Source organism: Protopterus annectens, chromosome 8.part0 (genome assembly GCF_019279795.1).
Source record: "Protopterus annectens isolate FY-2018-M chromosome 8.part0, PAN1.0, whole genome shotgun sequence".
Taxonomy (NCBI): domain Eukaryota; kingdom Metazoa; phylum Chordata; order Ceratodontiformes; family Protopteridae; genus Protopterus; species Protopterus annectens.
Genome location: NC_056741.1, coordinates 1,904,995,512 through 1,905,022,115, shown reverse-complemented (window position 1 = coordinate 1,905,022,115; position 26,604 = coordinate 1,904,995,512). Strand labels below are relative to the sequence as shown.

Genomic DNA, 26,604 nt, shown 5'->3' with positions numbered 1-26,604 from the left:
GCTATATTAAAATCTATTGCTTACCCTGTCCAAGCTGCATTGGCCCGTCCCCCCTTTAAATAACCACACCAAGCACATAAAGACATTTGACGAGCTTTATTAAACTCTATTATACAATGAACTTTATACACACAAAACCAACATTAGTTGTCTTCCTCAGCAACGATGATCTCAGGGCAGCATCACCACTCACCCTGGATGAATTTACCTCAGGGAAGCGTACCTACTCATCCTGATACCTCCACCACCGGGGCAGCGTACGTACTCACCCACATAAAGAGGCAGCGTACCTACTCACCTCACCTCCATACCAAACCATTAATCAATAACCACCTTCTTTAGAGGGGGAACAGAAGAGGACAATCCTGTCCCTCTTCTCCACCTCAAATTGCCCACCTCTTCTATCCATAACAAAAAAGGGAGGGTGGGAGGCCCACCAACTCATGCCAAATGTGCCTCCTTCCTTTAATCCTTAACACTTAATCCTGTCAGAAGTCCCTCCTTCCCATACCTCACTTTCTTTCACATCTCCCTCGCTCTTTAACCCTTTCACCACCACAATCCCGCTATCCTATTTAACTACAAATCCTCACCTTAATTTCTACCTCTATACCCTCCCCACACCCCTTTACCCCTTATTAGCGGGACCGGGACAACTTAGTTTGTCCCAAACTGCATTTGTCCCATCCCCCCTTTAAATAACCACACCAAACACATAAAAACATTTGACGGCCTTTATTAAACTCTATTATACAATGACCTTTATACACAAAAAAACAACATTAGTTATCTTCCTTAGCAACGATGATCTCAGGGCAGCATCACCACTCACCGTGGATGAATTTACTTCAGGGCAGCGTACCTAGTCACCCTGATACCTCCTCCACCGGGGCAGCGTACCTACTCACCCACATAAAGAGGCAGCATACCTACTCAGCTCACCTCCATACCAAACCATTAATCAATCACCACCTTCTTTAGTGGGGAACAGAAGAGGACAATCCTGTCCTTCTTCTCTGCCACCAGCCTGGTCCAAGGCTGTTCCCCCTCCTAAACCCTAGCCACAATCATATCCTCTAAAAAGAGCTTCAAATGCAAATTAAAAAGATCCAAATCTATGTCATTAAGGTGCACTCCATCCGTTCGGTACTAAGACTCCTCTCCATCCCCAAAATATCTATGGTCAATGGTATGCATCCCCAAAATTCTTAATTGCCTAGCCAGCCTTTGAGTAACACACCTTCTGATGATTTCAATTGCCCTATAACTATATGCAGCCCTCCATCACAAACAAGGAACCAACTCTGACCACACAATTTCCATACCCGGGTACAATGACTGTAATCTCATCAAATCCTGCAGAATAATGTCCAATAACTGTTTTTTAGAAACAATGCCCAAGTCATTGCCCCCCAAATGAATGACTTGTATACAAGGACAACTCACCTTCAGTTTAGCCCTCTCAAATTCATGCAACAACCCATCCCACCTAAGACCTCTAACACCATGCCAAGTCACTGACCACCCTAAATGTGATAAACCCAAATTTACCCCATCATCCCTAACTAAAGCACGCTTCTCTGCCCAGTGGACATACGAATGCCCCAAGATGATAATGTGCTTCCCTAAAAGAAAAGAAGAAAAAATTAATAATCAGACCACAACTTATCTAATATAAGACAAAAATGCATTTGAAGACCACCTCCCCGCTCTTTTAATCAATTCAATGGAACTACTCTCTCTAGCTAAATCTGAGGCCCTACCTATGCTGAATGAGTAAGCTGCAAACCTTTCCGCCGGAAATCACATGAAACATAAAACCCTCCTCACCAAAGTTATGAATCTACTACTCGACACCACCTTCCCATCCATTTAACAAAAAATTAACTGATCCACACTCCCCTTCCACCTCTTCATAAATTCTTTAGCCCACATTACTGGACAAAGGCAAGGGTTCCTGTCAGTTTTAAGCACCACCAAACATCCCCTACCCAATTGATCTGTTTTACTCCTCCTTAATGCAGTAGTAACCTCACCCTCCCCTATAATAACATCCTTCCAACATAACGAGCCTAACAACTCCGAAATATGGAAAGCACCAAAATATAACCATGTACATAACGCACCCCACATAAAGGATTCTGGAGACCCCTTTTGCAACGAATCTAACCCTTTCAACAAAACTTTCGAAATAACTCTCATAAGTGGCAATCGAATATCCCTACGTTTCACCACGACTCTCCTCAACCCCTCTACATATGCCCTAATGTCCAAGACTTACTGAAATCCTGCAACCGCGCTACCTTAGCAAAAATGCTAATTGCAGCCAAATCCACCTTAACTGTCTGCAAAGCCTTGCCTAGCCCCCAAGCACGAGCTACATATCACAATAGTAATTCCTCCGACCATACCCCTTCCTCTTCTGGCAGCTGCAAAATAAACTGATTAAAATCAGAAAGAGTCCTACCATATGCCTTCCTCATAGAAGGGGCCCAGGAATGCCGTACCAACCACTTGGCTACATCAACCCAAGATTCCACACCTCCTCTGGCAGGATTTCTGGCGCCTCCTCCGCCCATGGAACCAACCCTCGAAACCTGCAAAACTGAAATCGGGACAAGCTGTCAGCAATCTCATTCCTTACGCTAGGCACATGCACTCCTGTAAAAGAAAAATTTATTAAGAGGCTCTGCAAAACCAATTTATGTAATACCAGCAATAACAAACCTGACTTAGCCATCTTCTTTTGCAATACCCTCACTACAGCCATATTGTCAGAGTGAAAAACTACATGTTTACCCCTCAATTGCTCCTTCCACACCACAGAAGCTGCCCATATAGGCATTAACTCTAAAAAGGCCACATCCCACTTCCATACCTCCTCCCAATCCCGTGGCCATTCAGCCACAAACCACCAACCCCCGAAATAGGCCTCCATGCCAGCACTCCCAGCTGTGTCCGTAAACAACTGAAGTTCCTCCTGCCCCACCCAGTCTGACTGCCAAAAAGATATCCCATTAAATTGTTGCAAAAACCCATTCCACAACACCAAGTCCTCCCGCACCAGTTGGGTCACCCTAACCCAATGATGTTTGCTCTGACCCCCTTTCAGCAAATATGCCACTGACCTGCAAAAAGCTCACCCTGGGTGCACCGCTCGACAGGCAAAATTCAAAAGCCCAAGCAACTCCATAACTGAATGAATCCAAATCTTATCCTTACCCAACACCAAACGTATAACTGACCTAAGCCTTTCTATTTTATTCTTGGGTAAACAAAACAGTCCCCACTCTGCATCAACTGTTAATCCCAGAAATTCTAATGCTCTTGCCAGACCCTCCATCTTATGCTGAGCCAATGGTACCCCTAACTCCTCACACATAATCGTAAACTCCCGCAACCCCTCCTGTGCTCCTACCCTTCCTTCGCCCACCAACAAAAAATCATCTAAATAATGCACTGCCTTTTGAGTTCCCACTCTCTGCTGCCAAATCCAATGCAATACTGTACTGAACTTCTCAAAAGTCGCACATGCCACTGAACATCCCATAGGCATAGCTTTATTGAAGTAGTATTTGTCACCTACCCGCATCCCCAGTAGTGGCCAATCCTCACTCCTAATAGGCAACAATCGAAAAGCCGACTCAATGTCAAACTTAACCAACCATGGCTCCCTAAATTCCCTAATCACTTTCACTGCATCATCTTAGGAAGCGTAATGCACCCTAACCTCCCCTTCTGCAATAAAATCATTTACTGAATTCCCTTCCGGATAAGACAAGTGATGTATCACTCTGAATTCCCCCACTCGCTTCTTCTGCACCAACCCCAAAGGCGACATCATGTAAGTACTAAAAGGCAGACTTTCAAAAGGACCCAATAACTGCCCCGTTCAACACTCTTTCTCCAGTAAAACCTCCAAGATGTCCTCTTTACCTTGAATCGATCGTAAATTCTTGCAACCCCCCCATCCCCTCTCACTTTGGACTTAATAGAAAACCGTCCTTGAAACCCTTGTATTATCTCTTCTTTGATGGCCAGACCCAGAAACCGATGAAGCATACCCCGGAGAACCTGCACCTTAATGGGGAACAGCGCCCCTTCCTCTATTGCCTCTAAAGAACCCAAGTCCAAATCCCCGGGACCTCATGAAAATTACCCCTCCCCTGGACCAGTTGAAAGCTTTGCAAAAAGCCTTGCCCACCAAATCCACCCTCACAACCCATGACAATAGAGTTTCAGGTGGACAGATCTTGCCCGCCACAGCCAAAGGCCGAATGACTCCCTCCACATCTTGAACAAACGTGTGCAAATTTGCACCCCACCCATGAACAGGAGCCACTATTAAATGACCAACACACACCCGCTGTTTCCACCCCACTCAACATTCTGTTAAAGCCACCGTAACTGTCCATCATCATAGCCAACCATAGATCTGGATGATGCACCTCCCAACGAAGTGACTGGTCCACAGCCTTCCATTTGTGGAAACGCTGATCATACCAAAGCCATGCATTACCCGTCCTTAATCGTTGAGCCTCATGAATGGTAAGGAAATAGCCTAGAAGTGGCAGGGCCAAAGACCTGTCCTTCTCCAGCTGCACTGCCATAAAATAAATAAAGCCAACCACCCAATTATCCCATGTCCTAGGGCGAAGCTTACCTACCCTCTGCCTTCCAAACGCCGCTAAAGCTGCCAATTGGTCCTTGCTATTAGAAGACTCTGCTTCCACTAGTCATTGGACCCCTTCTGTATCGATCAGCTCTAACAAATCCACATACACTCCTTTCCAAATTTTCTCCTTAACTGAGCCAGAAATGTGCAGAGTCCTGTCCGCTGTCACAAAGATTGGGTAGCCAACCAGTCCTCGGGCCACAGCCCAAAGTCAGAGCCTACCTCTGAGCCCAAGACCAAACTGTCCCTGGAACCAACCACCACCCCCTGTCACATCTCTAACCGGGTACCTGGCACCCTGTGCTAGTTGCCTCTGATCCAAACACCAAAGGCCAGCATAGAGAGTACAAAAGACACTTGTAGATTAAGTAAACTAAAAGATTCCTTTATTAACATAGGCCAGCATAGAGAGTACAAAAGACACTTGTAGATTAAGTAAACTAAAAGATTCCTTTATTCAGGCCAGTTTCGGCTACCCAGCCTTCTTCAGTGAAACATAATCCTTAGTGTTGCCTTGCCTCTCGTACCTTAAAATATGCCCCTGTCTGGCACACCCTTCACCTTTCAGCTGCATACCCAATCAGCCACACCTCCTACAGCTTGCAACCCCTTCCTATCCCTAGAATATCACCTATCAATATCCTTCCCCATATATATCCATAAATATTAAAAAAAAAATTATAATCTTATTAAGTAAATAAGTAATTCTGCCCCTCTAACTGTATCCCTATATACCAGCCACCCAATCCTATCACCATTCACACAATCAAGCCTGAAAACACTTACCTTTCCTCCCAGAACGACAATCCAGAGAGGTAACGGCTAAGGACAGCAGTGCGTATGCGCAAACCAGCACCCGGACCCAACGGCCGAAAGAACGTCAGAAGCTACCCACGAAACCACCAGGGAGGATGGAAAGGATATTCCACCATTACCACCACCGAATACCAGGACACAAGGACACCCGCATGATCGCGACGACCATCCTGAAGCACGGACAGGACCGGGAACCAGAGAAGGCACATGGAAAATCCACGAACCCACCAGGGAGCATGAAAAGAAGATCCACCACTACCCACCAATGCAGATGAGACAGGGATGCAACGATGGACCCCTTCACCGCCTACCACGACCACCAGGAGAACTGATTCTACCGAAAAGGACACGGCAGCCCATGAACCCACCAGGGATCATGAGGGGATGATCCGCCACTACCCCCCAATGCTACCACCTACCACGACCACTGGGAGAACCATTTCCTCAGAAAAGGACACAGCTGCCCACAAACCCACCAGGGAGAATGAGGAGATGATCCACCACTACCCCCCAACACTAATGGGACCAGATTACGACAATGGACCACCCACCACCTACCACGACCACCAGGAGAACACTTTCCTTTTTGTTTTTTTTTTCCTTTGGATTACCCCGACCGCATGGCACCAACGGCCTCCCACCAGGAGGAGGTAATGACAGGCTCAGCCTATCCCCACAGATGTCACTCGACCACATGGCCCAACCTGAAAAAGGCACGACAGGCCTGACGGATCTCCCTGGAGACACACGGACAACAGGGAGCAACCTCAGCGGCACCGGACAACCACAAAGACCTCAAACACCACGACTGGCCCTACCACCCCACCAGAGACACCACCGGACCACCAGGAGGACCTCAACCACAAATCCAGGACACTGAGAACCCCCCACTGCAAACCTACCGGACAATCACCTCAACACCCATGTAAGCCGAGCACCACTCACACTAACACTTTATCCCTCTTTTTTTTTTTTTTGACCACCCCCCCCAGCCATTCACCCACACACACACACACACACACACACTCTGCTCTCAGCATTCTTTCACCCTTCCCTACCAGTAAGCCCTGTCCCTCAACCTATATTCCCAGACTCCATCCCCACATTAAATTAACACTATATAAAACACCAAAGGGAGTGGAGGGAACTGACCCCGTTAACTTAACCCCCTCTCTCCCCACCATCCAAGGCCTACCTGCATCCACAATACCTACAGGTTATCTGGATGTAAGCTAGTTGTTACTGCACCACCAACTCAGGCCAAATGTGCCTACTTCCTTTAATCCCTAACACTTAATCCTGTCAAAAGTCCCTCCTTCCCCTACCTCACTTCCTTTCACATCTCCCTCTCTCTTTAACACTTTCACCACCACTATCCCACTATCCTATCTAACTACAAATCCTCACCTTAATTTCTACCTCTATACCCTCCCCACACCCCTTTACCCCTTATTCATGGGACCGGGACAACTTAGTTTGTCCCAAACTACATTTATTTCTGCCACACACACAGCAACACAGAACAACATGGTCATAATTGTTTGAGAAAAGGTTAAGACCATGTTGTTTTTCTAATATACTGTAAACAAAATAAAGTGAAACATTTCTCCAAGTTATATTTGACTACAATGTCTCATTATGTTATCAATGAACATATACACCATGGTGCTGTGTGATCCTTCCTCCCTCTTATATCTGTAAACATCTAAATTAAACGAGCATTCATCTTACTTATATGAGGCTTCTACATCTTACATTGTGATGTCAATCAGTAGCACTTGTCAAGCAAACAAGACCATGTTGCTTTATGTTGTATCTCTAATACAAACAGTGCACCAAATGAAATTTGCAGTTGGAGAAATAAAAATATTATTCTTACTTATAGTTGGCTTTAACTTCTCACAACTGGTATCACAAGACCATTATTAGTCAACAAAAACTATGTTGCTTTATGTTGCTTCCCCATGAAAGAGCACACTAAATGATATCAGCAAACATGTAAAATAAAGTGAATGGTATTTTGTTTCATTTGTCTGTTACCTCTCCCTATCAGATCTTACAGAGTAACAGCTGTTTAGCAATCAAGACCATGTTACTTTATGCTGCTTCCCCATTAAAAAGTGCACTAAATGATATTTGCAAACATACAAAATAAAGTGAGATGCCAGACCAGTCAGATACATGAGACAGATATAGGCAAAAGGAATATTTTCTATGAACATAAATCCACTGTGTCATTTCTGAAGTCATCTCCTACTCCAGTCACTGTCATTCCATCACTATTCTATACTGCAATGCAGCACAACCTGCCTTCTGCAGTCTAATACACAGCACCGGGGGAAGAATATTTCTAAAAGCAGTGACCGTTCTTCCTGGAATGCAAGCACTTTCTAGTCAGAAGACTACAAATGTATATTTTTGACTGAAATAAGTATTTATGCAGCGGAAGTCCCCTGTGCCTCACCAACATAGGTGCTGCATGTCTCACACCCAGTGCTACTACTTATAACTTCAAAGGTCACCTTTTACAAAGTGGTAAAGTTAATTAAACAAATGCAATCATAGAAGAAAAAAACAGTGCTGCTCCTTTGTAGATGTCTTTGCAGAAGGTTTGAAAATGCATTACAGCTGCTTGTTCCAACTAATTTCTCACCAATTGCTCCACTGATCTTATTTGCAGAAATACAAAGTGATTATGTTTGCCATTTCCCATGACTTGATGCAACTAGCATTGTTTATACAATCTGAAGTTAATCCTGACTATGTAATAATGTTTTCTTGTTTTTCAGAGACAAAATGTTTCCAGCACTGGGATTTGGTGCACAACTCCCACCAGACTGGAAGGTAAGAAAGCTGCTAAGGTATTTTGTTAACTGCATTAGGCTAGAATGGGAACAAATCTGAAAAGTACGTTTGTGTAAAATCTTACCATAACAGCATATGTCCTATTCACTGTTGCAGTATTTTTTTTTTTAATATTTAAAATGCTTCAGTATTCTTTACCTAAGGGATCTCCTGCCAAGGATAACCCAACATACGGACAGTATACCAAAGCCTTTAGTACTTATAGTTGTCATACATCACATGAATGCTCTCCACACAAGGCATAGATCATAAAGGTGATGTATGAATGCACACGCTCAGAACTAAAAAAGACCCAGGAGGAACAGAATGTCCTTAGGGACAGGAGGAGGAAGAGTGACTCATTCAGGAGAGTAAGAAAACTACAGGGCAAGAGCTAAAATACAGGCGGTAGGAGGGAGGGAGCAAATACTGCAACAGTGACGAAAAGGACATCTACCTCTAAGGTAAGATTTTTATGCAACTGTACGATGTACTTCCATATCACATTTGCAGTATTCTTTGCCTAAGAGAGAGTATAAGAGCTCAAAAGGAAGCACCGGAAGAGGAAAGCACAGAAGACCCTCCCCCTCCCCACAGAATCCCATGCAGGATAGCCCCGGCAAACCCTGCCCTGGCTGTGGAAATAAAATCCAATTTGTAATGCTTAGTGAAAGTATGAACAAAGGACCCAAAGTAGCAGCCTCAAGACTAGAATTGATATCCATAGCCTTGAAAAAAGCACCAGAGCAGGCAAATGCCCTAGGAGAATGCACTTTTACTTATGAGGAAAGGAATTTTCCATGGAAAAAATGGCCTTATAAATACAGCAGGGGACAGTTTGTTAGAAATAGCCAAACCGAAAGACCTGGGATGAAAAGAAACAAAAAGCTACTCAGATTTGAAATAACCTTAGTTTTATCCAATTAACATTTAAGCTGTCTGTGCAGATCCAAGGTGTGAAGAACATTCTCATTGGCAGAGTGCAGAGAAAGAAAAAAGGAAGAAAGATGAATGGACTGATTAAGGGACAACTCATTTACCACCCTGGGCATAAAACTAAGAAAGAAAGAATAGCCATGAGAGCCTGAAATTCAGACACCCTCTTGACAGAAGTGACAGCCAACAAAAGAACAGTCTTCCAATATAATTTTGAAAGGAAGCTAAAGAAGTAGGCTCAAAAGAAGCCTGAGTCAATTTTTCAAGTACAAAATATAGGTCCCAGGAAGACAGAATAGGCTTCCTCGGAGTCCTGATATGAAGGACACCTTTGAGAATTTGCTTCACCTCAAATCTAGAGGTCAGAGGAGGAGTCAAGGGCAGACAAGAACAAATTTCTGACAAGTGAGCTTAAAGTGAAGAATATGCTGAGCCAGTATGGAGCAGATCACACAATAAGAGAGAACCAGAGGCATCTCTACATATTGGTGCCTCTCTCGCCATCAGGATCCCCTGACAGAAAAGCACTTCCATTTGGATATGTATGATTTGCTGGTAGCAGGTTTCTTGGCCTCCTGCAGAAACCAAAGCACACCCTCAGAAAAGTGTCTGCATTAAACTGGTCTGGCTTAGTGGTGCATTGCTCTGACTCTAGTGCACAGGGTCCTGGATTTGAGACTTGGAAGGGATGTCTTTTTTTCTGTGCTGAAACTTTTTTCTCCTACCCTATTACTATTGTGTTCTTAAAGCTGGTAAAACTGGTCTAACAGCTTTTGTGTTATCTGATTGTCTCAAGGCTTGCTGGTATAAAATATTCCCTTTTTGGAAATTCCTGCATATCATTCCTGGAATCTCCTTGTGTTCTGATTAAGAGTGTTTCTTAAACAATCTGGAAATATAGAGCTGATAAGTATATTTTTTGGCACTTTAACTGTTCAGAGTTTGGCACTGTCTTTATTTTTTCTTGACTGAATTATTTATATATTTGCTGGGATTGTTTTCTGATCTGTGCTGAAACTTTCCACCCGCCCACCCTATTGCTGTTGTGTTCTTAAAGTTGGTGGCTTTTGCAGTTGCCTGTCCCTCCTGTAAATTTGATCTGGGATACTACTCCCAGTCCCATCTCTTTAGCTCATTCTACCTAATACAGAGATCATTTGGGAAGGCCAAAGCCCTTAGTCCCTTAACCAAGAATTATCTTCTGTTCCTGCTCTCTCCATTTTTACTTTATAAAAAAACACTTTATTCAGCTGCTTATATTTTTCTAATCCCAGTTGGACTAACCCAGTTAACAAACGTCAATAAATAAATAAATAATGTGTGTTTCTTCTTACTACTCTGTTATTTCATCTTGCATTGCTTTTTCTTGCTGCTTGCTGCCTGTTCTCTAAAGTATTCAACTGCATCTTATCTGTTGCATGTGTTACTGCTTATTTATAGCCTGTCTAAATTGTTAAGTGTTATTCTTAAGTGTTATTCTTAGCTCTTAGTTTTGGTTTAAGCACTTGGGCTTTAGGCCCATCCCTTAGCTCTCCCTGGCCTTTCTCCCTCAGATTCTGACAAATATGGATGGACAATTTCCTACAGTTTCTCCTGCCAGTCTAGTTGATATGGTTATCCTGAGACAGTGTAGCAACTGCCTCATGTACATGGACAACCATCTACTACTACCACCTAGGAACAGACTTTATGAGAGATGCAATTACATTAGGAATCTAGAGTCCAAGCTTTCTTCCCCTCAAGCCAGTATATCTGGCACTGAAAAGGTTGTCAACACAATCACTACACCTCAAACACCACCCACACCTACACAATACATGCCTACATATGCGGAGGTCCTGCACATAAACATACCCAAACAAAGGAGACCTCCGAGGCAAAAACACATACGATCTCCACAGCCCTCCACACCACATACCATGCATAGTCCACACACCTGTGCCTCACAACCACTAAGCCTTCACCATAAACCTAACATATTAGTCATAGGAGACTCTATTGTGAGACACACAGATGTGCCTCTCACCAGGCTGGATAAGGAGAAAGTCACGGTTAGTTTTCTGTCAGGTACCAGAATCCACCATATCACACACGCACTCAAGTCTCTCAACAACAGGTGCTGTTATGACTCTGTCATACTCCATGTTGGTGTGAATGACTTGAGACGTACCTCTCTGGACTATATGAAGAGAGGCATGATTTAACTCACTGATTATGTGTCCCAGACAGGTATGTCTGTAGCCTTAAGCAGCATTCTGCCATCACCCAGAATGATGCCTCAATACAAACAGAAAATGATTGACTTTAACAATTGGCTTAGTTTCTGGTGTCATTCCAGGAGGATCCAGTACCTGACAGCCTGGGAAGATATGATCAACAGACCACAATGATTTGCCAGAGATGGCCTGTATCTATCCATCCTGGGCTTCAGGCTTCTGGTAAAGGCTCTTGCCTCCGCATAGTGCTTTTTTTAGGAAAAGTGATGAGGTTAAAACTACCAACATAAACATTTCAACAAAACACAAATTAAAGGCCATGCTACTAAACTCTAGGAGTCTAAACATGAAACTGCACTCATTGCAAGCATTCCTAACTCTGGAAAATGCTGACATCTATGCAGTCACAGAAACCTGGTCCAAAGCTGCAGAGAGCACCCCAGTCTTACCTGGTTACTCATCTTGTCATACATTCAGACCCCAAATTGTGGGCAGATAAAGCCAAAGGAGATGAAGTTTCAATATACATTAAAGACATACACACCTCCAGGCTGGTCAAACAGTATGATGCACCGGAGTCACTCCAGGTGCAGTTAACCATTGACAAAACCTCTATTCAGATCATAGCTAGCTACTGGCCCCCAAATCTGACTCAAGATGCACAATCTACCTATTTGGATCTGTTCGAATCTGTCAAGATTCAACCCTTTACCCTGATCTTAGGTGACTTTAACTTCCCAAACATAGATAGGAAGAACTACTCATGCCAGAACACAAATGTCCAGAGATTCCTTGATTTTGTCAATGCAAATGCATTGGAAAAGCTAGCTGATACTCCCCCACAAGGGGTGATAATATCTTGGACTTGGTATTAACCAGTATGAGTAACCACTGCAGCATCCCTATAACATCATCCTCCCTGGTAAGATCTGACCACAAAGCGGTCACTTTTGAAGTCGCCATCTCCCCCAACCCACTTCTAGCTAGGATCAGACATAAAAACTTCTCCAAAGCTGATTATAGCCTCCTGAGAGATAGTATAAACAGCTTTACAGCACTCTCACCCTCTGTAGGAACTGACACCAATATCCAAAATTACACCAAAGCACTATACTAGCATTTATATAAATGCATAGGATCAGGAATACCCGACAGAACTAAATCATCCTCCACAAGGAAGAGTAAACCTGTCTGGTGGACATCTGCAATAAATAAACTCTATAACAAAAGGAAAAAAAATTGTTTCCAAGACCAAGAAGGAGCAGGTGCCCAATTGGAAGCAATGTCTCCTTAGCCTGAATAAGCAAATAAGAGCATTAGTGAAATCCTCCAAAGCAAACTTTGAGTCCAAATTTGGCACATCTACTAGAGACAATCATAGGTTCATAGGTTGGTACTAGGCTATCAGCCCTAATGCCTATACAAGCCTAGCCATAACAATTCCCTGGCTATTTCTTCCGACAATATTTACTTCCCTGGACCCGTGTCTACTGACGTGATCCCCGGGGAGAATTTCCTTTCTCCCATCCAATCATCAAGGTTCCTTTTGAAGAGGGCCAAAGAGGCACTCTGCTTGACATGTATGGGAGTCTATTCCAGAGTCTGGGGAGTCTCTGGGTCAGGAACCTATCCCTGCAGCATGTTTTGTTTATTGTGATGACAAGGTTTAGATCCTTGGAGCGTGTGGCTCTGAGCGATTGGGATTTCTTTAAGTGTAGCATGTCCAACAGCTCTGGGTTTGACATGGCCTTGTATATTAAGCAGAGATCACATCTGAGTAGACAATATGTGACAAAGTACAGCTGGAGTTTTTTAAGGCCATCAGCATAGGGCATCTGCTTTAGGCCTGTGATTCTTTTAGTGAGGTATTTCTGCGGCCTTTCTGGTTGTTGCAGATGTCTTGAGAGGCACATACCAAATGGGGCGTTGTATTCTATAATGGGTCTAATGAGAGATGAGTACAGTGGGACAATGACCTCCTTTTTTCTGGATGAAAAGCCCTTAGTGATGACGTGTGCCACATGGAAGGATTTCCTGACTGTTGTGGCAATGTGGTTATCGAAGGTGAGACTACTGTCCACCTGTGTCCCTAAGTCTCTTATCACACTTTCGGTGTTTAGTGTACTGCCACCTATGTGGTAATTCATGGGTATGTTTTTTTCCCAAAGTGGATAACTATACATTTCTTGGCATTGAGCCTGAGCCCATGGCTCTGGCACCAAGCATCTGTTTCTATAAGGCCCTTTTGTAGAGTATACACATTATTTGGGGATTCAATAATGGCTCCCAGTTTGCAGTCATCTGCAAATTTTGTTAGCCAGAGTCCCTTAGTGCTGGCCTGTACTTCAGAGAAGTAGATGCCAAACAAGAGCGGTCCCAGGACTGAACCCTGAGGTACTCTACTTGTCACTTGTCTGAAGCTGGCTTTGAAGTCGGCTACTTTTACAGTGTGGGTTCTGTCAGTAAGCCAGTTGGCAACCCATCGAGTGACGTAGTGATTAATGCCCAGCTTCATACGTTTATCAATGATTCCAGAGTGGGGGATGGTGTCAAAGGCCTTGGCAAGGTCCAGATAGGCTGTGTGGACCACCTTACCCTCGTCCATGGCTCTGGAGACTGATTCGAAGAAATCAATCAGGTTCAGGAGACAAGATCGACCCTTCACAAACCCAAACTGGGTGGGGTCCAGTGTTTGAAGGTTGCCAATGTCTTTGTTTATAAGTTCCATGATAATACATTCCATGGCCTTACAGATCAGGCTCATCAGACTGATGGGGCGGTACTTCCCGGGATCCAAGGTGGACCCCCCCCCCCTTGTGGAGTGGGATAACTGTAGCTGTGTGCCACTCAGTGGGCACAAAGCCTGAGGTGAGGCTATGATTAAACATGACACTTAGGTGAGGTGCCAGTTCATTTTGTAGTTCATGTAATACACAGCCCAGGATGTCATCTGGTCCCATGGATGCTGTATTCTTAGCTTTGGAGAGTGCATTTTTTACCTGTGTGGCCATTATTACCAGAGTTTGGCAATCTTATGGTATTGGGATGGGCCATTTAGGTGGTGAGAGGGGGTGAAGTTGGCACTGAATTGATCTTCCAGGATATTGATAATATCCTTGGGATCAGTATATTTAATGCCATTCTGTTGTAGCTCAGAGCAGATCTGAGCATTGCCATTTAGATTCTTGACATAGTTATAGAATGCCTTGTGGTTGTCTTTGGAATCTTTGGCAATTTTATTTTCTTAACTAGCTTTAGAGGATTTTATGAGGGATCTCAGCTTCTTACTAAGGCTAGTAAGGGAATTTTTTGCATCCTGGGATTTTCCTCTTTTCTGCAACAGTTTCTTCCTTTTGTTGTAAAGTTTATTTATAGCAGGGGACCACCAGATTGGCTTCCTTTTTTTGGAGGAGAGCATCTCGGTTCTATTTGGGATTGCACGATTCATGCATGAGCAGATGTGTTCGTACATTGCCTTAGTGTAGGATTCAGCAGTCAAACTTTCAGTTCCTGTCTGCATGGGTGTCATGAAGTTTGTCACTTCTGACTTGAGTAGCATGACATTGGCTTTGGAGAAGTTTTTTATGGAGGTTTCCTTACTGGGAGGTGGGGGTGGCATGTAGATTTTGAGGGTGATTAGCTTATGGTCAAATCTGACCAATGAGGGGGTAACCATAGATGTGGAGCATCGATTTCCCATGTTGGTATTGACCAGGTCTAGGATACTGGAGCCCCTAGTGGGACTATGAATTAGTTGATCCAGGGCATTGGAATTTATGAATTCCAAGAACCGTTGGGCAAAGGTTTTGGTACAAGAGTAGTTTTCCCAGTTAATGGCAGGGTAGTTGAAATCACCCAGTATTAGGGTGTTTGGTTGTATCTTAATATTTTCCAGTATGTTTAGAAAGGTGTAGTGAGAATATTGGGGCATGGTGGGGGATCTGTAGCAAGCTACAATTTGGATTGCAGTCTTACCTAGTGTTAGTTGCACTTGGAGAATTTCAGACACATTGAGTTGGGCAACTAGCCTGGTGGTGTGAATATCCTTGGTGAATATGGACACTCCTCCACCTTTAGTGTTTCGGTCCTGGTTTGGTAGCCAAAAAATGTGGTAAGAGTTGTAGCCTGGTATTGTACGGGTGCTCTCTGGAGCCTTGAACCAGGTCTCAATTACTGCACAGATATCGATGTTCTCCATTTTTATGAGTGCCTCGAGAGAGTTCATTTTGAGTTTAGACTAATAGGATTGAGTAGCATTACCTTAAGAATTTGCATGCTTGTACCTGTTACAGTGGTGGCTTTGTCCTTTGAACTTTGCCTAAAATAGGCACTATAGGGGTGGCAAGAACCTTAGCCAATAACCTGAATCCCAGGGGTGACAGGTGCAGACAGATACTGGATCCCCTTTGAATGACACCAGAATCTTAGCCAATTGTTGAAGTCAATCATTTTGTCCTTATATTGTGGTAACATTCTGGGCAAAGGCAGGATGCTACTCAGGGCTAGGGTCATACCTGCCTGGACCACATGATCTGAGAGCTCTTCCATGTCTCTTTTCATGTAGTACAGGGAGGTACGTCTCAAGTCATTCACTCCAACATGGACAGTGACAGAGTCATATTTGTACTTGTTCTGGAGTGACTTGAGTGCATGCGTTATGTGGTGGATCCTGGCACCTGAGAGGCAGCTGACTGTAATTTTCTCGTTGTTCAACCTGATGAGTGGGACATCAGTGTGCCTGACTATAGAGTCACCTATGACTAAAGTGTTAGGTATGTTGCCTTGCCTTAGGGGTTGTTGCTGGGTGGCACAATGGTGTTGTGAGCTATGTGACACTTTGGTTGTGATTGGTGTTTGTTTGCATTTCAGGTTCGGAGGTCCTTGTTGCTTGGGCAGGTTACAGTTAAGGGCCTCCACATAAAGCCTTCTTCACATATGTCTGCAACCTCAAAGGAAGCACCCAGATCTGTTCAGAACTGGTGGTCAAGGACACCACATATACAAATGCCATAGATATAGCAAACTTGCTGGCTGACAGATTCAGTGAAAACTTTACCTCTCTGTCCCCCATCAGTAAATCAGGACATCCCCAGTACTTGCCCCCTTCCCCTTATATCTAGGGAACAGGTCATTACTGCTCTCTCAAAGGCAAAAAATACAGCCTCCGTGGGACCAGTTAACATCCCACGCTGCATCCTACGTGAACTCAGGCAGGCACTTGCAGCACCATTAGGCACCCTATTCAACCAAAGCCTGAGTACTGGCTTCATCCCGGCTGAGTGGAGGCAGCCACTGTCATCCCTTTCCACAAAGGTGGAGCATCCACTGATCTGGGAAATTATAGACCCATCATTCTAACTAGCCTGATCAGCAAGGTCATGGAAAGGATTATCATGGACCTCATTAACAAGGACATTGGCAACCTCCAAACACTTGATCCCACACAGTTTGGCTTTGTCAAGGGGAGTTCATGTCTGCTAAATTTAGTTGACTTCTTTGAGACAGTCACCAAAGCCATGGATGAGGGGAAGACAGTGCACACCGGCTACCTTGACCTGGCCAAAGCCTTTGACACTATGCCCCGCTCAAGCATAATAGATAAATTCTCTCAACTAGGCATCAATCCATATGTTACCAGATGGGTAGCAAACTGGCTCACTGACAGAACCCACGTAATCAAAATAGGGGAAGCCACCTCAAGCAGTAGACCCATAACAAATGGCGTACCCCAGGGTTCAGTCTTGGGGCCTCTGTTGTTTGGGATATACTTTTCTGAGGTGCAGAGAAAAAACAGTGGGCTATGGATAACCAAGTTTGCAGATGACTGCAAGCTGGGTGTTGTCATCAATTCCCCTACTGATGTGGACATCCTCCAAGAGACTCTCACTCAGACAAATGACTGATGCCATCAAAATGGCCTCAAGCTGAGTACCAAAAAAATCATCATCCCCTTTGGAGAAAGTGACATCCTCACAAATTATCACATTAATAATAACGTCCTAAGCACTCAATCAGTTGTGAGGGATTTCAGCACCAATGTTGATAGCAACCTGATGTTTGACCACCATGTCGCTTCTGTTGCATGGAAAGCCTTCTACATGGCATACCTCTTAAGTAAGGGTATCTCATCCAGGGACAAGGAGGTCATAACATCCCTGTATTCTTCACTTATAAGGCCCATTATTGAGTACAATGCCCCTTTCAGCATGTACCTCGGAAAGCACATGTAGCAGCTGTAGAGACCACAGAGGTTCCTCAACAAAAGAATCCAGGGCCTCAAACATCTACCACAGACAGGTAGGCTAAAATCCTTATCTCTCTACTCAGTTTCATACAGCCTCCTCAGAGGTGACCTCTGTCTGGCATACAAGGTGATCATGAACCCCACCTTGATGGGACTGCTGCATATCAGCAAGTCAAGCTCTACTCGAGTAACCCGCACGTGCATCCTCAACCTGGTCTGTGACATCTACAAGACTTATTGGTGGGACAGATGTGTGTCCCAGGGACTCCCCCATCTATGGAAAAGACTTCTTCTCCACATCAAACAGAGTACCCCTTTTCAAGTACAACCTGGATAACTGGATGGAAATCAAAAAATATACCCCTGAGATTCCACCCATGTCTCTGCCGGACAGGGGCATTGGGTGCTGATTTGTCTAAACATGGGCTAAACTCTTGGCTAGGCTTATAAGGGCCTCATGGCCAGTAGCCTAGTAAACTCCTATGATCCTATGATCCTATGAAAGGGATCAAATCCCTATCACCCACAGCATCAGTTGAAGAGTGGACAAGTGAGGGTGGATAAGAGATCCCTTGTCTTGTGTGAGAAGATCCACCCAGTGAGGTAACTTGTGGTGACTGCTCCTGGCCAAGTGAGAAAGAAGGCGGAACCAATGTTGTCTGGGCCAAAAGTGTATCTCTAGCAAGATTTTGGGAGAGTCCTGCCTGATGTTGTGCAAGACTCATGGTAATAGAGAAAGAGGAAGGAAGGTGTACAGAAACATCCCCTTCCATGGAAGCCATGGAAGCCATAGGATTTGGTACTCTGGAACAAAATAGAGGAAGTTGTCAGTTCAGAGTGGAAGCAGAAAGATCTACCAGAGGAATACCCATGGATAGACAATGTCCAGGAACACATCTCTGTGAAGCATACATTCATGAGGTTGTGTGATGGGCCTGCTCAAGAACTCTGCCACTAGAATGTGTTCCAAGGAATTGTAAATGGCCTAGAGTCATGTATTACAGGGAAGCTAGATCTCAGACCTAAAGAACTAGTCTGCAAAGAAAATAGGACCTTATGTCCCATTGCTTGTTGACATACCACATCACTGTAGTATTGTCTGTGAAAACTTTGAGGGACCCAGGATGAAAGAGGAAATGAAAAGCCCGGAGAGCCAGAAATAAAGCCCTCATCTCCATTACACCAATATGATCTGACTTCTGATGAGAAGACAATAGGAGCACCCCACCCCCTGACTGAGGTGTCTGTAAAGAGCTCCTGAGTTGAAACTGGGAGCTTGAAACAGAAGCCCTTGGGTTACTGAAAGTTGATGGGTCCACCACTAAAGTTCAAGCTTGCAATGGGGAAAGAAAGGTATCACAAAGTCAAGAGGGTGGCAATGTTGAAGCCACACTGACTTGAGGTACCACTAAAGCTTACTCATATGGAGCCTGGTGAAAAGGAACATGGGAATGGTGGAAGCCATGAACCCAAGGACCTGGAGGAATTCCCTGGTGATGACAAATGCCAGAGGAAGAAGAGATTGGAAAAAGGCAATGAGAGAGCCTTGGAGGCAGGCAGAGATGCCAGCATGGGAACTGTCTGAAGTCTGCAACCAAGGTAGATATGGTTCTGGGAAGGTATCAGAACTAATTTCTGTAATTTATGGTGAAACCCAGACTCTAACGAAGAAGTAGTAAACTTGAAGATGTTCTTCGTGTTTCACTGTTGCAGTCATTATATTTGGGTTATCTGCTTGCAGGGAGCCCTCAGTCGGCCTGATTAACAAAGTCTTGGGTCCTGCGTCGGTTGCTGTCCCTTCTTCCCGGACATCAGGTCATCAGGGGTATAAAACATGCAGCCGATGCCATTACATCAGTTTTTCTTACACCCATACATTCCTTGTAAATGCATTTGCGTACATATTATACTTTCTTTCTCTTTATCATTCCATTTATCTATAGAGTAATAATTTCCTCTAATTTTATACCTGTCCTTTTATCTTCTATTCAATTTTCCACTGTAAATTTTCTTCTGGCATACTTAAGTTTCCATGCCCTCCTCTATTTTATCTTCTTCCCTTGTCTTAAACTGTTTCATATATTATTATATCTAATTTCCATTAAGTTCCCAAATATACTACCTGCTTTTCAAAATACTTATTCTGAAAGCATAAAACATGTTTAACAGTACCAAGAAAAGAACTAGATTCAATAAACTCAAATGCCCTTTTTGCCTCCCATTGAATATCAACCCCCTTTTCAAAAGGCAATTAGTGTTGTACCCAATATAAACGTGAAAGTCATTTGCAAGAATTCATTTCCATTCTTCACTGGCCAGATATACACCTCTCCAAATTATACTCGATAGTGTACCATCTTGGTTTGTGAATAAAATGCTAAAATTGTCAATATGTTTGTCATCTTTCACCCTTTCATATAGTTCTTGCCACATCTCTTTCATTCCAATATGCAACACCCAATGCCAATATGAAATACCTAATGTGCTCCAAAATGTTTACTTTAGTTTTATTCTTATTCACTGATAACGTCATGTTCTTTGATGTAAGACATGTAGAAGGAAATTCACTGTATCATCTCTTGTTTTTACCATGAAATGTCATGGCATCTGCATATATTAGAACAACTGGGTTGTTAATTCCCTAGGCTATTTCACATTTTATTATCCTTTTTTACCCTTTTCTTTAACTGCATTAAGCGAATTAAAAAAATCACACTTCTTATTGGACATCCTGGCCTTAAACCATTTTTTTTCCTGTTTTTATTTTCACACACCCATGATTTTACCATTACTTGAAGTTATCATCATCCTCAGCCCCCTTTTTCCCCATTTTTCTACATGGGGTCAGGTTATCATGTTAACTGTTGCCAACTCTCTCAATTCAGTGCCACACTCCTGCCTTCTTCAACACTCATGCCTGACTTTCGCAGATCTTCTTTCACACAATCCATCCACTTCATTGTTGGGTGTCCTCGCTTCCTCTTACCTTCTTCCTGTCTGTCCCAAATCTTTCTCACTAGATTGTCTTCTGCTTTTCTACACATGTGCCCAAACCACAGTAACCTGTTGTGTATGATCTTTTCTGTTACTGGAGCTACTTTGGCTTCTGCTCTTATGCCCCTATTTCTTCATCTGCCCCACAGTTTGCATCCTACCACCTTTCTCAGGCACTTCATTTCCATCACCTCTAGCTTCTTCAACTGTTTTGCCTTTACTGCCCAAGTTTCTGTACCATACAGTAGTACTGCTCGCACCACTGTCTTTACTTTCAGCTTCTTTGGCATTCTTCTGTCATAGACTATACCTGATACTCTATGCCAGTTGGCTGCATCCAACTTGAAGTTCTGTATTTTCTTCAATCTTCCTCATTACAATTATAGTCTTCTTCCCCATTCCATACTCTTCCAGAACTTTCCATGCCTGTTATGGTATATACTGTCAAATGCTCTGGATGTATGTCACATGCGATTACTTTTCTTGTTTTCCCCTCAAGTTATACTATCCACCATCTCCCTTACAAAACAGCAACATATCCTTCACCTCTCTTCACTTGATTCCGTATATGCTACCACTCACTATGTCCCTTATACAATTTCTTATTTGAGCCTGAATAATTTCCAAAAATGTCTTATAGTGTTACACAGCTGTACAGAACTGTAGTTTCCCTATTTTTTCTTTTTCTCACTTCTTTGTAATAAACTGAGTGGTTGTTTATATATTCTTTGTCCAATATGCTTGTTTCCAACCAGTCATTAAATATTCAAATTATTTGATTTTTCTCCTTTTCTTCTAAGCTCTTATATAAAACTCCTTATAAAACTTATAATCCAAACATTCTCCTCATGGTGCTAGATTAATTTATTTACTTACTGATATTTCTATTTCTCCCCCTGTAATCTTTATAACCTTCTTACTTAATTTTTCATTTCCTAACCACTTGATCCTTTTCTATTTCTGTTGTTTCTTGTACACATATCTCTCACATATTCTTACAGTATTTCCATTATCGCCCACTTCTTGTATACATCTCTCCCTTTTTGTTTAAATTATAAAAAAATAAAATGTCCTCACTTTTGGGGGGGGGGGGTTCTAAACAGGAAACACCGGTTCTTCCTTAACTCCTGTAAACTTGCTGACATTTAGCTGTCATCTCCAATCTTATTAATTCTCAAATGTCTCTTTGCTTGAAGTAGTAATATCATTTTGTTCTAAAAATGTTCATACTATTTTATATCCTATATCCTTGCTTATTTTTTATCAAGTTGTTTCACCAACCATAAACATTTTTTGCTTAAGTGCTGCCCACACCAGTGTCCAAGATGCATAAAATGTCCTTATGTCCCCCGTTCTTCCCAGAATACCTCAAATCATTTCATTCCTAAAATGGGCGGCTGCAGTGGTGCAGCAGTTAGCATTGCCACCTCACAGCAAGAGGTTCTCCAGTTCAATCCTCGGCTGGGGTGCTTTCTGTGCGGAGTCTGCATGTCCTCCCTGTGGTCATGTGGCTTTCCTCCAGGTGCTCTGGTTTCTTCCCACATCCCAAAGGCATGCTGTAGGTGGATTGGACACTCTAAATTGGCATGAGTGCATGCGTGTGTGTGCCTTCTGTGGAAGGTTGGGCACCGGGCTGGCAATTTGACACCGTAAAACTGCACTGCCAATCATGAGCAAACAGGTGAGCTGCTGTGGCAACCCTTAACCAGGAAAAGCCGAAAGAAGAAGAATTTCATTCCTAAAATAAAATCTACTTCCCTTTTTATGTTTTATCCCTCTTGTCATCATAATTCTTGCTCCTAACAAACCCCATACAGCTAAATGAAAAAAAAAATACATACACTCCAGTATGTCTTTCTAAAGACTCAAAAACAATTTGTTTCACAACTCACATTTAAAAATATATTTACTCTGTTTATCAGCACAGAACTATCCCCACTTCATTTCTTGACATTTCCATCTTTAACAACCCCTTTCATATGTTTGTTATATTACTATTAAAATCACCTATTATACTTTCAGTTCTATTACATACCTATTTAACCAGTTAACTATTCCTTTTCTTCTCATGTTAGTGTGCAACACAATCAACTTTAAGAGACAACCTTCTCTTTTTGTGTCTGTTGTTATTGTTCTTCCTTCTTTAATTACTGTTACATTTGAAACTTTAATATCATAGGTTCATAAATTCATAGATTTGTTCTAGGCTAACTGCCCTTGTGGGCCATTTTAAGCGTAGCTATTTACCCTATGTGAGAATCAAATCCTGCACTCTGTGTTTATAAGGCAAAAACCTTAAGCATTATGCCAACTTCCTACCATCAATCATTTAATCAATGCATAAATCCCTCTGCATTCATCACAAGACAAAAAAATGTCCTTACCCACATTACTTGAAACAATTTTTTTTCTCAACTAAACCTTGCATTCTAACAAAATTTTACATTTACTTTTATTATTTCACCATTGTAGTATAGACAGTCTTCATGCTCTAAGTTTAATGAAACATGCAAATATTTTCATTTTCTTTACATTTTTCTCTTACCCTCTCATTAGCATTCACAGCCCCTCTTCTTCTTTAGTCACTCTCCACCCACTTCCTCTATCTCAAATATTTTTCATCACCTGTATCATCTTCCTCTACATTAAAGCCAAGTTACTTACCTGAGCATTTTATACTGTAGACCTTTTCCATCAAATCTATACTAGTTTGTACCATTGTATTGTCTGTTTCTAGAGCATTACTATCCTAATTAACCACCCTATGTCAGAAATGTGTTAATCTTGTGAAGAAATAATTTCATTACTATAATGCATACTTTCACTGTTTTGTTCATTAGTTTCATCACGTTGCTCATCTTGTTAATTACTATTTAAACATATCAACCCGAAAATGTCCCTTCCCCCCATATTTCCTATATTTAATTTTTATTTATTTATTTTTAATTGCATCAGTTTTTCTCAGACTGCAAGTACTTTTACTTAAGATACTTTGCAACTAAATGCTGGAGAGCCCCACAAATAGTATGAGTTTGGATGACTACAATAACACTCCCCCACCCCTATTTCTACAAGTCATTATCACATTTCATAGATGATAATTTTTGGACTACAATTAATCAAGGAAACACATGTTTCTAACCATCCTAGTCTATATTTCCTTCTCATCAATAGTCCTTATGTCCTCATTTACTACACAGCAGAATTCTTTCAAATACTTTACAATGACTTGTAACTTCCATCTGTTCTGAATCACAACATACATGGGCAACAAAATGGAAGCTTTTAAATATTAAGCCAGTGGCAGTTTCTTTCCCTATACAAGTAACAGAACATATATGATGCACTACAAAAGCCTAATGTTTAAAGTAAACTATCCCATACCATAGACTTGTCAAAAGTTATATTGTCATTTGCCTTTGTGTGTATTATAGGACACTTCTTTATCCATGGCAATGCTAGAGCCCTGACATTTCTCAAGTGCAGCACTCCATTATGGCGCCTTTCCTTCCTGTTTGTCCCTCTCAACTCTTCTCATGACTTTTGCAATCCCTGTACTCCATAATTAAGGTTTAATTAGTCTACATTATTAGTTACCTTTATTTCTTTTTCCATTGTGCACCACACAATGAAAACACTTTATCCACAATGCCTCTGCATGCTACCTCCACTTTATCATCCAATGGCTGTTTATCATTTAACATTTCTAGTAGAACACTATTCTGCAGACCAGATTGCAATGTTATAATCTTCACATCCTTTTCTCTCACGGCAGTCTTATTTACCTTTTCAGCATAGTCACCATCAGCAGTGTCTTGTATGGTAGTTATTCTCCTTTTCCTCCATCTTGGAGCTCACCTTTTTCACCCTTCCAAAAGGAAACAAAGTCCAGAGCTCCATGAAAGAAGTTTCAGGCAATTTCCCCAGAACTATGTGGCCAAACATCCCCAGTCAGTAACAATATCACCTCAGTCCTCTTCAGAAAATATGTCATAAACTTAATGTGACTAACCAGGTCATCCAAGAATAAATAAATACATTTATTAGCATAGCCAAAGCTTCACATAGCACTCAGGTCTTCGTCAAGATGAATGCATTTTTTACATAAATACTTCTGTCTGTATACATCAATTAATCAAACATGCACCTAGCCTAATGAATGAGTATTTTTTCCATAAAGCATTACATAATTAAAAAATAAGGCACACTATAAATATATTTAAACTGAATATAAATACAGAAGGTAAGCACTAGAAATAACTATGTCTTATTTGTTTTATATTTTGGCCAAGGCTTAACAGTAAACTTTTCATTTAAGCCTGGTTTATCTTCAGAGATTCCTCATGACCACTACCCTTCTCAGTCTGTCTGGCCACAGCTAATACGAAAACAAAACTGTGATCAGGGAATGCTGACATGTTTTAAATTATTACCAATATTTTCCCAACTATATATAGATGAGATATATATATGAAACTAAGGAAGGAAAAGCTAATTACACCGTTAGATCCTGTCAAATTCATTATCATTATGCAGTGGAATTGTCATAAACCAATCCTTTTCCAAAAGACTATATATATCTAAAAGACTGAAATAAAAATGCAGGACACTCCAATAGTTTCTTAATGTTGTAAAAAAGGCTCTTCTGAGGTCACTAGAATAGATTTTATTAACCACACACCAAAATAATCCAATAGTAAAATGAATGAAATAGGAAATTCTAAAACATAAAAGTACTTTTATGTTTTAGAATTTCCTATTTCATTCGTTTTACTATTGGATTATTTTGGTGTGTGGTTAATAAAATCTATTCTAGCGACCTCAGAAGAGCCTTTTTTACATGTTTTACTGGTTTACATAGTTCATGGTTACTTGAAGTTTCTTAATGTTGTCCAGTTTACTGAGATGCCTTTTGGGTACTTTTGTCCCTTAGACATCATTAGGTTTTTATCTAAAGTAAAACAAAAAACCACTCCATGGACAGTCCAGGGCTACGATAAATCCATTTTATTATAATATAATTCCACACAAGCTATAAAACACGACTAAGCACTTTCATCTTCTTTAGGCATCATCAGAGTCAACCTACTTGTTTTTTTATACAGTTCCTTGTACAACACTGAGGCAATTTTTATTTCAGTCTTTCAGACAGAATCTTTTGCAAAAGGGTTGATTTAGGACAATTTCATTGCATATTGATCAACAATTTGACAGGATCTCCCAGTGCAATTGGCTTTTCCTTTCTATATTTCACTTGTTGGTCCAGGGGAGCATGATCATCTCCACTAGGTTTGGAAATACCACACACTAACATTAGGAGTCATTTTGTATTTTATATATTTACTTACAAACACACCACATATTTATATGCTCTCATAATGGTCTTTCTTTTCTCAGTGTAAAAATCATCAAAGCTGCAGACAGCAATGTAAGGACACAGCTAACAAAAGGTAAATCAACCATCACCACATCTGCTGCATTGCACAGTCGTCGTGTGGAATGCAAATGTGCAATCAATTTGCATCCACTGTAACTGATATGTATTGCTTTTCTACTGGTAACTGGTAAAGCTGTGAAAAGAAACCTTTGGCATTTCTTAAATATTTGTAAGTAATAAATGGGTGTCAGTTTCTCATCCTGAAAGCAAGAAATTTTCAGTAACACTAACCTTTCCTGAGATTATTAAATGGTCTCAAGGGAGGGTTAGTAAAATTCCAGTGAATCTTTGCTGTCTAGGACAGATAGTCTTAACCATCATTAAATAATTTTCCCATCACTATAAGAGTATGGTCAAGTTTCTAATCATATCTAGCTTGTATGTTTGAGTCATAGATGTGAAGAAATTAACCTTATTAATCCCTCTGCTCTACTTTTATTGG

General features: G+C 41.9%; 1 protein-coding gene across 1 annotated transcript in view; it reads left to right on the top strand.

The window, feature by feature from the left end:
- CPNE2 (copine 2) overlaps positions 1 to 26,604 on the top strand; it is a 1,786,656-nt gene that overhangs the window by 1,385,449 nt on the left and 374,603 nt on the right. The window contains exon 14 of the mRNA XM_044081406.1: positions 8,281 to 8,335. Coding sequence (XP_043937341.1) covers positions 8,281 to 8,335 — 55 coding nt within the window. The remainder of the gene's footprint in view (positions 1 to 8,280; positions 8,336 to 26,604) is intronic.